The following is a 14,062-nucleotide window of genomic DNA, read 5'->3' on the forward strand; positions in this document are numbered from 1 at the left end:
ATTGCAGAGATGCAGTAGAGTTTGGTCCCCGGCACAGCACGAGCAGGGAATGAGTGGGGCCACCTGACTCCTCCTAAATGTCCCTTCTTGTGCCAGGTTGGAGACCAAACTCCGCTGTGGCTCTGCAATGTAAAACACAATAGGAGCGGGGGAGCAGGCTGCCCAGCTTCTGCTGCCTTTTAAAGTGCAGAGCTGCAGCAGGGTTTGGTCGTGGTGCACACCAGGACTGAGCTGGCTGCCTTCCCCTATCAAGTAATCGAATAGTCAATACAAATTCTACTTGATTACTAAAGTCACCTAAATTTCACATCCCTAGTTAAAATTAAAAGGGGACAGGACAGGAAGGTGTCTAATCCCGCACTAATCAGACTACTTGCATCTCTATATAACTGGGGTGGAGAAGCTCAGGCCCAAGGGCCAGATACAGCCCTTGGCTTGCCTGGATCTGGCCCCTGAGGCTTGGGGCTCCCCCCCTCCTAGCACTGGGGAGCCCACGCTAGCACTCCAAACCCCCCCCCCCCTTTCCCTCCACCATACACACTTTCACCCCATAGGGCTGGAGCACACAAAATCTACTAAGCTGGGCCCCTGTAGGCTGTGGTGTGGCAGGGGAATGTGGGGAGTGTCTTTCTCCTTCTCAGTCAAGGGCCACATCAGCGAGGATTTGTTTGTTTTTTTGTTTGCTTCTCCATTGTGTGTGGCCCCTGACCTAAATGGTTCCCCACCCTGATATGTAACCTCCTCTTGCACTTAAATAGGAGTGCAACAACCATGTACACCATATGAGGAATTGAAGGGTTAAAGCCAAGAGCTATTGTTTATTGTATAAACAAGAGCTGGGATTTTCAATCATAGCTAGAGATTTGGTAATCAGCACCACGAGCCCCATTTTATATTTAAAACAGAGTTTAATTTTAGCAACTTTTGAGCAAACTTGCAATGGAAGTTCTCCCTATGTCTGCATATAGTTCTTACATTGACAAATACATTTTATCGTCTATATTTTATAATCTTCCCATTCGCCAAGGTTCTTCTAGGTGCTGAGCTCCAAAACTCCTTAAGGTTTCCTGCCTGGTTTCCTACAAAATAATGGCCAAAAATGACACATGACTGGAACATTTTGTTTTTAATGAATTGGCATTTTTGAAAGAGAAATGTTCTGTCATAACATTTCCAACCTCTCTTCCATATATGTATTCTATAAACAATTATACTGTAAGATACAATTTCAGTTCTATTTACAATAGCCCTGAAAACTGACAACTTGGACATTTGGAGAACATCAAACAGAGGCGCCTCAGTTCAAGAAAACATTTAAGAATGTGCTTAAGACTGTCCCTATTCAGCAAAGCACTTATGCACACAATCAAATGTAAACATTTCCTTACATCCCATTGAAATCAGCAGATGCATAACGTTGCAAATGCATAACGTTAATTTTATACATAGCTGTTTTTCTGAATAAGATGGACTGTTGCATTCTGGCCCAACTTCGGACCAAATTTCTGCCACTGTTTTTCACATCGAGTAGTTCTTATTTTATGAATCATCTGAGTGAAATCCATGGATGTATTTGAGGGGTCAGGTTCTACTCAGTAAGTCTGGTAGAATCTGGTCCTTAAACACAGAACTGCTGCAGAAAGTAACAAGGAATAACAGTTCTGCCTCTTTTGTGTTACCTTTTATTCCATAGCTGGTCATTTGGTGTGTTGATGTGGGAGATCTTCACTTTGGGAGGTTCGCCTTATCCAGGAATTCCAGTGGAGGAACTTTTTAAGCTGCTTAAAGAAGGGCACAGAATGGATAAGCCTGCCAACTGCACCAATGAACTGTAAGGACCATTATTTGTTGAAGTAATAAAACACTAGCATAGGGTATGTCTACACTACCCCCCTAGTTCAAACTAGGGGGGGTAATGTAGTCATACGGAGTTGCAAATGAAGCCCGGGATTTGAATTTCCCGGGCTTCATTTGCATAAAGCCGGCCGGCGCCATTTTTAAATGCCAGCTGGGTCGGACCCCGGTCCGTGCGGCTACACGTGGCACGGACTAGCTAGTTCGGATTAGGCTTCCTAATCCGAACTAGCTGTACACCTCGCTCCACAGGTGTACACCTCGAACCACAGGCGTTCCCAAATCAGGGACATCTGGAATACAGAGGTTCAGGTGTAATTGTGAATTGAGTGGACAAGCAACAGGAATATATAAGGCTAATTAACCCAATGAAATGCATATTTATACAGCTATATGATGATGAGAGATTGCTGGCATGCCGTGCCTTCGCAGAGACCAACTTTTAAACAGTTGGTAGAAGACTTGGATCGCATTCTCACTCTCACAACTAATGAGGTAAGTAAATTATTCACTTCTTAGTCAGCAGATCAGAACAAGGAGTTCATTAGATGAATGGATTGTATTAAAATATGAAACTCTGCTGTATTTCTATTATTATTCTATTTCTCAGTTTTCTTCTGGGGGTCATCTACAGTTAAAGTAGGTGGCTTAATTAAGTCATGGTTTCCTTCTAGAGGTTTTGATTTATGTAACAAGACATTCTCTCTCTCTCTCTCTCTCTCTCTCTCTCTCTCACACACACACCTACCTACCTACCTACCTACCTACCTACCTACCCACCCACACACACACACACACACACACACACACACACACCTCTTTGCATATCTCATAATGCTTTCAGCATATCAACATCCAGGAAAAATGTGGGGGGGGGGGGGGAGGAGAGTGATATTTCAACATTACGTTTTGTGTGTGTGTGGGGGGGGGGAGTTTTATCATATTCTGGATTCACCAACTTAATTTGATTCTCAGTCAATTAGGTCAGAAAAAGCAGCCAAAGTAATGATCTAATTTCAGATGGTCTGTCTAGGAGTTAATTTGGGCCACTGAAATAGTTCTTTTGAGAGAACAAAAACCCAGAGGGGAGTATGGAGAAACTATCCAATTCTACAAGGGCAACTTCTAGCACCATTCCAGTTAAAAAATATACATGATTCTAGTTTATTCTAAAACCTAATTTTTAGAAGTCTGAGAATCTTTTAGTTGCGGCAAGCAATGCATTAAAACATGGAGATAGGGATGATTTCAGTTCTCTTACTACTAAATCACAGCTATTAACAAGTTTGGTGGTTTGGGTAAACGCTGCATTCCCAAGAAGAAGAGAAGGGGCTTAAAGCCATCTTGTACCCTCCTGATACTGGGCTGCTCTAGAGACTATGGCGTCTACAGAAGCCGATTTGTTACTGCAGACTACCTAGCTAATTTATGGACAGCCCATAATCTCCCCAGTGCTTTTGCCATGTCCCCCTACCACCCATCCCCATACCTGCGCTGGGGCTTGCAAGGGGTCTTTGGAGGAACCTTATCACTGTATTCTACCAGGCCAGCTCCAGTTATTCTACTCAAGCTTGATATGAGGCTTTTAGGCCCTTTTATACCATTTTGGCTCTTCTATGTGCTGTAAAGGGGCTGGAGTAGGAGAGGTGAAGATCTCCACCCAGATTATTAACTGAACTATGTGAAACTCTTGGATCTGGGAAACTGAGCTAGAAATGAAATGAGAATTCTCTCATACACATGTATGTTCCAGTACTTCCTGCTTCCCTTTGTGTCAGAAATTTCCAGACCATTCCGGTGCTCTAGAGCTGTGTCTTTAACATACATGTATATACTGTCTTCAGCCCGTCAGAAAATTGCTTGTGAAATAAGAAGTTATGTTGGATCAAAACTGCAGGAACTGTTTTGTTGCCTCCTAGGTGCATGTGTTTGTTTTAAAGCCTCCAATGTTGCCCTCGTTTTAAAACTACAACTCCAAAGATCTGACACTGTAAGATATGATTTTGCAAAATAATTTTAATCAAATAATTAAATGAAAGTATCCGCTGCAGTATAAATTGAAGAGAGATAAGATTTGTCTCGTCAGCCTGATCATAACTTGTGGTTTAGCAAATGACAAGAGAGCATTACATGAATACAGCTGCCCTCCAGGAGTTGAAAGAGAAAAAGTTCAAGGGAAAAAATAACTTTATCCTCTTGCCAAAATTGCTGTTTCTAGCAAAAGTTTTGTGATGGGGTGCGGTCACAGAAGACCCCTGGGGGCTCCTTCCCAGTGTGCTGATAAAGCCACTGACACTTGCTTCCTAGCTCTTTGGGGCTTCTCACCACCCTGTCCTGCTGGGCCAGATCTCCTAATCTCCCCCACAGGACAGAGCTGAGATCACTGCCCTCTCCCCCCCCCCCCCCACCCCAAGAGCAATGCAGACACTGAATCACTTCAGATCTGAGGGGAATGCAGTTTCAGGCATAGCATCCAGGGAAGCAACCCCCAACTGGGATCAGAACCTCAATCGAACCATTCAGACAAGCCCCTTTTAACAACGAAAGGAGGATGTACACATTGATTGCTTCCCCAGGTAGGGTTGCCAGGTGTCCGGTATTCACCCGGAAAGTTCAGTATTTGCGGGCTCCGTCCGGTAAAAAAAACAGGAAATACCAGATATATCAAATGTCCGGTGTTTCCTTTGGACGGAAGCCCGGCGGGGGACAATCTCTCCCTACCGCATCTGGTGGGGGTGGGGGAGTGAGAAGCACGGCAGAGATGTTAGTGTAGGGGGGAAGGAGGGGGCACTTGCTGGGCGCCACGCGAGGGGGGCATCGGTCTGGGATAGGAGCGGAGTGCACACTGCTCTGGCCCATATGACCATCAGAGACCCGGGAGCTGGCCATATGATGCCTTCCTCTACACCAGCCATGGTCAACCCACGTCTTGCAAACTGCATGTGGCTCTTGCCCCCCCAAAAATGCGGCTCACAAAGCCGCTCCTGTTTTTAGGATTGAAACTGTTGTATTCTCAATAAATTAGGCGTATTGCCTCTTCCCCATAAAAGATCTCGTGTGTTTAGTTTAAGCAAATAACACTGTGCCCCAATGGCCTCCGCCCTCCGCTGGCAGGAATTCTTTATTTCTATATTCCACCCTTACATGGAAAATTACCTGATTAGACCCTACCAGTTAGTTTGTTCACGTCTTGCTAAGACCAACCACTGCTTAGATTTAAAGGACAAAGGAGGCTGTTTTTTCAGGTGATCACCCAGGCATTGAGGTGTCCGAGCATTGGAAACACCCTTGATGGCTTCCATTTGCACATTTAAAACCCTAAACCATCCCCTACCACAAATCTCTAACTTTATATACAAGCATGATACATGCACCAAAATCAGATCCACAGATCCATTCAAATGGACAGGTTACGTGAGGTATTTTATCCCAAGTGTCTTTGAGTTATGCATGTTTGTATCCAGAAGACAATTTCATAAAGCGCCGGGGGGGAGGCCTACCGCAAGTTTCTGAACCTGAATCTTGGATTAAACTGGATTATTTCCTTTTTGTTGCAATGGTTTGATCACTGATGGCTACTTTAGGACAGTAGTTCTCAACCATACTTGGCCGCTTTACCCCTTTCAGGAGTTAGAGTTGCTTTACATACCCCGCATGTCTACTCCAGGGGAGCAATCAGGATTTCCAAACCCCTGGGCATAGGGGAGGGGGCTGGCTCCGTACATCTGAAAGAAGTGGGGCCTCGGGCGCCAGCACCCCAGCACTCCCTGGATGATGTAGCGTGACTCACCCCACCCAACCCCCTGCTGGCCCCGCCAGAGCATGTGGCATGGGCTCTGCAGCGCACAATGTAGCAATTCTAAAGGGCCTGGTGTTCCAGCCGCTGCTGCCACAGTAGTGGCAACAACAGCGGCCGGAAGCCCTGGACCCTTTTGAATCTCTGAGCCCCAGAGCAACTGCCCCTTCTGCGTACCCTGTAACCCCCATCAGCAGGCCTGGTCGCCTCATTTAAAAACTACTGGCTTACAGAATTAGACATCAAAATACGAAAGTGTCCCAGCAGGCTGTTACAGAGAGCTTGCTTACGCTGTCATTTTTTCTATATGACATTTTAGTTTGTACTGACTTCACTCATACTTTTTATGTAGCCTGTTGTAAAATTAGGTAAATATCTAGATGAGTTAATGTACTCCCTGGAAGACCCCTGCAAATGCCCCAGTGGTGCTGGAGGAGACAAAAGAAAGAACAGAAAAAAACATGTTAGAATATTTAGTGTAGAGTAGCAAAATCCAATGAATGTGGATAACTTCTTTTTCATTTCAGTTCTCATAAGTGTGTCCATGCAGTACTTGTTTAAATCTGAATTTAAAACCAGATAGTCAAACTGACCAAAGGAATATGAGACTGGAAGTATCTTTTTCTCCAAATCATTGCCATATGCTAGAGAAAAATGGTTCTATTTAGGACGAAAATTTCATTTTTATCATTATAAGTGAAAAGTCCTCTTTTGATGTGGTGAGCGTGTTTATTTCCACTGGTGCGGTTAATGCTCATGTTATAAATGACTTGTCTGCCTTAGCCTGACTGACTCTTTCTTTCTCTCTTTCTTTCAGATGTATAAGCAGTAGTTAGATGAGTTACATTCAAAACTTTCTTAGCATAGAATTGTTTGATCATTTTTTTGACTGTGAATATACGTGTTTCATGACAAAGCCAAGTCAGGTGGCATAGTGCTATTGTCATTTATATAAATAACATTGTCTCTTCCCTTACAGGAATATCTGGACCTCAGTGGACCCCTTGAACAGTATTCACCCAGTTATCCCGACACTAGGAGTTCGTGTTCTTCAGGTGATGACTCTGTTTTTTCTCCTGATCCAATGCCTTATGAACCCTGTCTTCCAAAGTACCAACACATAAATGGTAGTGTTAAAACATGAAAGGAAAGCATTCTTATTCCTCAGAGGAATAAAGAAACAAGAATGACAACCTACCTACCATAAGTAAAGAACTCTTTTCTCCAGGACCCTGATGTTTCTGTTTGTACATATGAAATATAATAAGAAAAAATATCTTGGAGGAAGATGGTCAGAACATGTGTAAAGAGTTATATCGTTTGGATCTCTTAAGCAATTCCAAAAGGAGAATGTTGATGGGTATGGACGTACCTCACCGTGTCAATTTTCTAGCTGGCTTCAAGATGCAGTGGACTTTGTACAATTGACCAGTTGGACTTAAGGCAAACTCTGAGTCTGCCTTTCTTGTTTATTTTGTAATATTGAAGAAAATATATGTTGGCACACACTTACAGAGCACAAATGCAGTATATAGGTGCTGGATGTATGTAAATATATTCAAAATATGTATAAATATATATTATATATTTACAGTGAATTATTTTTTGTATTGATTTTAAATGGATGTTCGAATCCACCTAGCAAATTAGTCCTTTTTTAAACAGTTATTTGCTAAATGCTGTTCTTACACAGAATTTCTTAATTTTCACCATTCAAAGGTGGAAAATACTTTTTGCTTTCAGGGAAAATGGTATATCATTAATTTATTAAATAATTGGTAATGTACAAAACAATTAATCGTTTATAGGGTTGTTTTTTGTAATTTAAATGGCATTTCTAAGCAGGCAGCACAGAGATCTAGTAGTTATATTGCTCAGACTTTAGTAGTTGTCAGATCTTTAAAAAAAGAAATATTTACACTATATTACTAATTTGGGGAGAATTATGGTTTTGATTTATTTGTGTTTGAAACTTCAATGTCAGATTATTGTTATTATCAATATCAAAATTTCCATATTTAAAAAAATCCTTTAATAAGAAGGTATTCTGTTTTCTGTATCTCGGGTTTTGTAGCTATCACTAAAGCATTTTCTAAGGCCAAAATAGCAAACTCATTCTAAGGCGGGTGGGGGGAAGGGGAAAGAGTCTTTAATGAGTTCCTGAAGTAAGGAAAGACATTATCTTGCCTATAACCATAGCAGAATGTACTGCTCTAAAAAGAGTAGAGCTTCCATTCTGTATTGCTCATGCATCAAATTAACTAGTATTGTCTTCATTGACTTGATAATGGGTTCCAGATCTTCTGGCCTGATAGTAGCCTTTCAGGCTGTTCCTATATTGTATCATAAGTTAAAGAGAGAGAGAGAGAGAGAGGTTATAATGATTTGCCATAGGAATACTACCATCCTTTTAAGGGATTATTTCATGCTGGCTCCAGTATATTTTTCCAAATTGTTCCTTAATATCAGGCATATTGCTGGTGTCAGACAAAATATTACTGCATTTCTTTTGTTTGTGTTTGTTTTAAAGTATTGCGTTTTTACTTTCAAAACACCCACTCACACTGACATAGCCATGTAATACAAATGCAAATTACACTGATTTACTTATCAAAAATTTTGGGAAAAAGTATTAACATCTGTTAACTTTTGTACCCACAATAAAACGTTTCTATGTTTTTTAATGTTAACATTACAAAATAAATGTCATGCAGCTTATTTTTTTTAATCCTGTGTCTTATAAAATGGTTTCCTGTACTTAAAATGAAGGGGCATATCAAGCAATTCTTTTTATTGGCTTTATAGTAGATCTCATACCAGCAAACCATTCTCTTAGTACAGGGGCTAGTAAACAAACTTTCACACATATAAGCATGAATCATTTTACAGACTTGAGTGTGTGTGTGTGTGTGTGTGTCTGTGTGTGTTTTGGTGATTGCAGAATATTAGTTTGAGCTGAAAATGTTTTGTGTGATTTGCTAACAAAAAAATTATTTCTGAAAAGTTTTCTCTGTTAATTCCAGCCAGCCAGTAAGCATTTATATTAATATCTGAAGAGTACTATCCTTTGTGTCAAAGGGTGTTCAGAAAGGAAGGGAAATTGCGATAAATCTTTTATTTTTGCCTTACATTCCTGCTTTGATACCTTATGCAAAATTTTAGGAATAATTGGAGCATCTTTCTAACATGTAGCATATGAAAAGAAGGTCTGCCTAAATGACAGGTTTCAATTAGTTCCATGGGAAGTAATTTGTTAGATTATTAGTTAGATTTTAAATGCTACCTAGATTCAAACACGAAACATAAGAGCTAAATCAATTCTGATGCTTCAGTTCAATGTGTGTGTATGTATGTATATATACATGTATATTTATTTGGTGTGGTAAGGTGCAGAGTTTGTCAGAGTCCTCCAACACATGCCTTTTAAACATTAACGCGCTTTGTTGGGGGGGGTGTGTGTGTGTGTGTGTGTGTGTGTGTGTGTGTGTGTGTGTATTTCCAGTTCCTTACATTTGTTTTGTATTCCACTCACATCTAGCTACTCAGTCATATTGTGCTAGGTCAGACCTACTGATGGGGTGGAAGAAAGGGGAGACAAAGGGAGCAATTGCCCCAGGGCGCAGTGATTCAAAGGGGTCCAGGGCAATAACAGCATTAGCAACTCCCAGAGCCCCAAGTCATTTAAATTGTTGCCCGAGTGCCAGGTGGCTCTGAGGGCTGAATGGGGGCCAACCTGATGCGCTCTGAGCAGTGCAGAGAGCTGATTGCCCTGGCCCTGCCTCTTCCACCCAAGGCCCCGCCCCTTTTGACCAAAGCCCCGCCCCTTCCAAGAGCATGAAGCCAGCTCCTCCCCACTTGGCCCAGGGACACGCGGAGGCTGTCAGCACCCCTGCGCTAGGTACTCCACACATGTATAGCAAATAGACATTTAGTGCCCTAAAGAGCTATTAAGATCCACGAAGCATTCATTACCAGCCAGAGCTATGCTTGGTCCAGACCCAAAGAATTCATAAAATGTCCAGTAAATATCCACTTGTGGCACCTCGGTTCTGTTTTGGAGAGGAAGTTTTTCCTCACTTTCAGGGTATCTCTGAAATTAAACCATTCATAGACTCATAGAAATTGAATGGAAAAGATCTATTAGGTCATCTAAACGAGTGCCTGTCAGTTCAGGATTGTTCCCTATGGTATATTTGCTGCTGCTTTGTTCATTCTTGCATTAAATTTCCCAAAGATATAGGCTTCTACCACTTACCGTGGGAAATTTTCTACAGTTTCATAAATCTCACTATCAGGACTTTTTCTGATGATTTTCTTTCTCTTTTTCCTTTTCCTGTATTTCACACTATAACTTCTATTTATATTCTGTTGTGCTACCCTATTTCTTTTCCGTACTTTGGAGGCCAATGCTACCCTTAGAGGGAGGCATTTCTGAAGCAGAATGTAGCAGTACATTAAGAATGCGGAACACCTTCACAAAAGGTGAAGAATAGCATATCTAATTGGCTGCCATATGACGAGAGATTAATAAGACTGAGATTTTTTCAGCTTGGAAAAGAGACAACTAAAGGGGGATATGTTAGAGATCTATAAAGTCATGACTAAAATGGAGAAAGAGTATAAAGAAGAGTTATTTACTCCTTTCCATAACACAAGAAATAGGCGCCACCCAAATGAAATTAAATAGGTAACAGGTTTAAAAAAAATCAAAGGAAGTACTACTTTACACAATGCAGAGCCAACCTGTGGAACTCCTTGCCAGAGGAGGTTGTGAAGGCCAGAGCTTTATCAGGGTTCAAGAAAGAACTAGATTAAACTTGTGGAAGAAGAGCTCATCAATGACTATTAGCCAGGATGTGTATCATAGAATCATAGAATAATAGGACTGGAAGGGACCTCGAGAGGTCATCGAGTCCAGCCCCCCCGCCCTCAAGGCAGGACCAAGCTCCGTCTACACCATCCCTGACAGATGTCTATCTAACCTGTTCTTAAATATCTCCAGAGGGGGAGATTCCACCACCTCCCTTGGCAATTTATTCCAATATTTGACCACCCTGACAGTTAGGTATTTTTTCCTAATGTCCAATCTAAACCTCCCCTGCTGCACTTTAAGCCCATAACTCCTTGTCCTGTCATCAGTAACCAAGAGGAACAAATTTTCTCCTTCCTCCTTGTGACACCCTTTTAGATATTTGAAAATCGCTATCATGTCCCCCCTTAATCTTCTTTTTTCCAGACTAAACAAGCCCAGTTCATGAAGCCTGGCTTCATAGGTCATGTTCTCTAAACCTTTAATCATTCCTGTTGCTCTTCTCTGTACCCTTTCCAATTTCTCCACATCTTTCTTGAAATGTGGCGCCCAGAACTGGACACAGTACTCCAGCTGAGGCCTAACTAGTGCAGAGTAGAGCGGCAGAATGACTTCACGAGTTTTGCTTACAACACACCTGTTGATACAACCTAGAATCATATTTGCTTTTTTTGCAACAGCATCCCACTGTTGACTCATATTCAACTTGTGGTCCACTATGACCCCTAGATCCCTTTCCGCCATGCTCCTTCCTAGACAGTCGCTTCCCATCTTGTATGTGTGAAACTGATTGTTCCTTCCTAAGTGGAGCACTTTGCATTTCTCTTTATTAAACCTCATCCTGTTTACCTCTGACCATTTCTCTAACTTGCTAAGGTCATTTTGAATTATGTCCCTATCCTCCAAAGAAGTTGCAACCCCACCCAGTTTGGTATCATCTGCAAACTTAATAAGCGTACTCTCTATCCCAATATCTACATCATTGATGAAGATATTGAACAGTACGGGTCCCAAAACAGACCCTTGCGGAACTCCACTTGTTATCCCTTTCCAGCAGGATTTAGCACCGTTAACAACAACTCTCTGAGTGTAGGGATAGTGTCCCTAGCCTCTGCTTGCCAGAAGCTGGAAGTGGGTGATGGGATGGATCACTTGATTACTTGTTCTGTTCATTCCCTCTGGGCACCTGGCATTGGCCACTGTCAGAAGACAGTATACTGGGATAAATGGACCTTTGATTCTACCCACTTAATTTCCATGTTTAATTTCAGGGGTAGTTTAGTCAGGCAGAATATAAGCACTCAAGATAGAATTTGACCAGGGCACAAGGCCAAGCATCTTCTGTTCTTGAAAAAATTGTCATGGGCTTTCATGAGCAGGTCAGGATTTTTTTTTTCACATTTCATCTGAAACATGAGGCCACTACCACTACCATGTCCCCTTAGTAGCCTAGAGTATGACTAAAGGAATGACTTGGATGGGAAAGTTTTATGTACTGAATCCAGCACTGTTTCCTGAAGCACCTAATTGTTCCTAGGCGGTCTCCCATCCAAATACTGATATAGCCCAACCCTGCTTAGAATTTGAGAAGGTAGAATTATGGCACAATATAATATAGTCGCAGGCTATAAGGAGGTTTCCTTCATTAGTTTTCATTTTTGCCTCTTGTCTTGTTTTTACCTCACATCCTTTGTTAGGATGTTATATTTCATAGCAGTCAAACCCTAATTGGTGACGTTGAACATGCAAAATTATGAATGAAGGTCAAAGATGGGGGTAAAATTGGTTTCTTTAAAATAATGAACTTTTATTCTGGAGATCTTGTGGTTTCTACCATCCATACTTCAGAAAGAAAATTGAAAAAAATAGGAAATGATTCAGAAAAAAAGTCACAGGAGTGATTAAAAATGACGAGTAGTCCTTGACACCTTAGAGACTAACAATATATATATAGTATAGTATCACAAGCTTTCATGAGCAAAACCTACTTCTCTCATCTAAAAGAGGCGCCACTGGACTACTCATTTTTAAAGTTACAGACAAACACAGCTATCCCTGTGAGACTTTAGGAATGATTAAGTTCTGGAGAATATGCTCTATAGTGAAAGAGGCTTAAAAAGCTCAATATAGTCAGTTTATACAAGAGAAGGTTAAGACGATGATTTGATTGTGGTCTACCATTAACTACACATGGAAGAAATTTCTGAGAGTAAAGGACACTTTACCCTAACAAAAAGGACATAAGATCAAATGCTTGGAACCTGAAGCTAGACAAATTCAGATGAGGCACAATTCACAATTTTTTTTAACAGTGAGTCTCATTCATCTTCGGAACAATTTTCTTTGGGATGCATGTGGTTCATGTGCCATCACTTGAAGTCTGGATAGACTGTTAAAGAATATTCTATAGCTGAAACAGAAGTTAATGGACTTCATGCATAAACTAGTGAGCAAGATTCTGAGGCCTATATTATGTATGAGGTCAGACTAGATTATCACAATTGCTCTTTCTAGTCTCTCAATCTAGGAAAGGAAAAATTACTGCCATGAAGAACTGAATTGCAAAGCTGGATGTCTTTCAGTTGCTCAAGTAATTGTAAATGTATATAAAGTATCTCCTGAAATGGGACACCTTTATTGAAAAATTTTGTACATTACTGATTGAAACTGTTGAATAAACTTGCTGAGACACAAATCTCTGGGGGGAAATTTCCAGAGATTTTCTTGGTGATGTTTTTTGTTTGTTTTTGCTTTGGTTTATGAAGTGTTTATGGCAACTTAAAAAAATCTAGATACAAATGTAAAACTGATTCAGTTGCTAGTCTTAGAAGAAAAAATAGTAACCAACATTTTTAATTACTATAAGAAGCTTTTTATAAAATTGAAGGTATGTAAATCTAATGATCTGATTGCTATGAATAATTATTTTTACATGAAAAATGGAATTCTCCTTGAGATAAATTTGTTCTGCTAAAAATATCACATTCAGTTATAGCTAATAGTTCATGTTTAGAAAGGTTGTTAACCCTACCTTACTTATAAATATGGATACAAAGCATTGGTTATGAGTTTTCATATTAGTCATATATGGAAGTGACATGTGAGTTAAGATGGCAATTGGTTTTGTTTGTGGAGAAAGTGAGCTTTCTTCTTCTCTTTTTACAGCTGCCAAATCCTTGATTAACTGTGTTTTCCACAGAACTTCTAGCATGGTTCTTACATAATATGATCTCAGTTTGGAGAGGAAGTCTGGAAAGCTACTCTTTTCCTTGCATTCATGTAGGATGCAATATACATTACAGTTTAAGCACTAAGCATAAGAAAAATGTCTGATCACAGAACTGAATAACTGAAAATTAATTCCTGATTAGTGCTACTATAGGTTGTACCTCCTTAAACTGGGACTCTCTAGTTTGGCAACATCTGTGGTCCAGAAGAACCATGAATGTTTCTGGAGCAGAGAGCCCCAAAGCCAGGAGTTCAGTGGCAGAGGGGCATCGGTTAGGACCTCTGCAGGGGCCCGTGGTCACAGGGCCAGCAATGGGGGAGGTGGGTGGCCAGTGTATGGCAAGCTTGGCCAGGGCTGGCAGCCCAGCCAGGCT

The 14,062-nt window shown here is 41.0% G+C and overlaps 1 protein-coding gene across 10 annotated transcripts in view; it reads left to right on the forward strand.

Annotated features, from left to right (window-relative positions):
- FGFR2 (fibroblast growth factor receptor 2) overlaps positions 1-8,378 on the forward strand; it is a 131,827-nt gene extending 123,449 nt beyond the window's left edge. For all 10 annotated transcript variants that reach the window (XM_075935341.2, XM_075935342.2, XM_075935345.2 and 7 more), the window contains 3 exons: positions 1,694-1,831; positions 2,244-2,349; positions 6,630-8,378. In XM_075935341.2, coding sequence (XP_075791456.1) covers positions 1,694-1,831; positions 2,244-2,349; positions 6,630-6,794 — 409 coding nt within the window. In that variant the 3' untranslated portion in view covers positions 6,795-8,378. The remainder of the gene's footprint in view (positions 1-1,693; positions 1,832-2,243; positions 2,350-6,629) is intronic.
- Positions 8,379-14,062: the final 5,684 nt, after the last annotated feature.

This window comes from Pelodiscus sinensis, chromosome 8 (assembly GCF_052426305.1).
Source record: "Pelodiscus sinensis isolate ZL-2025 chromosome 8, ASM5242630v1, whole genome shotgun sequence".
NCBI classification, from domain to species: Eukaryota; Metazoa; Chordata; order Testudines; family Trionychidae; genus Pelodiscus; species Pelodiscus sinensis.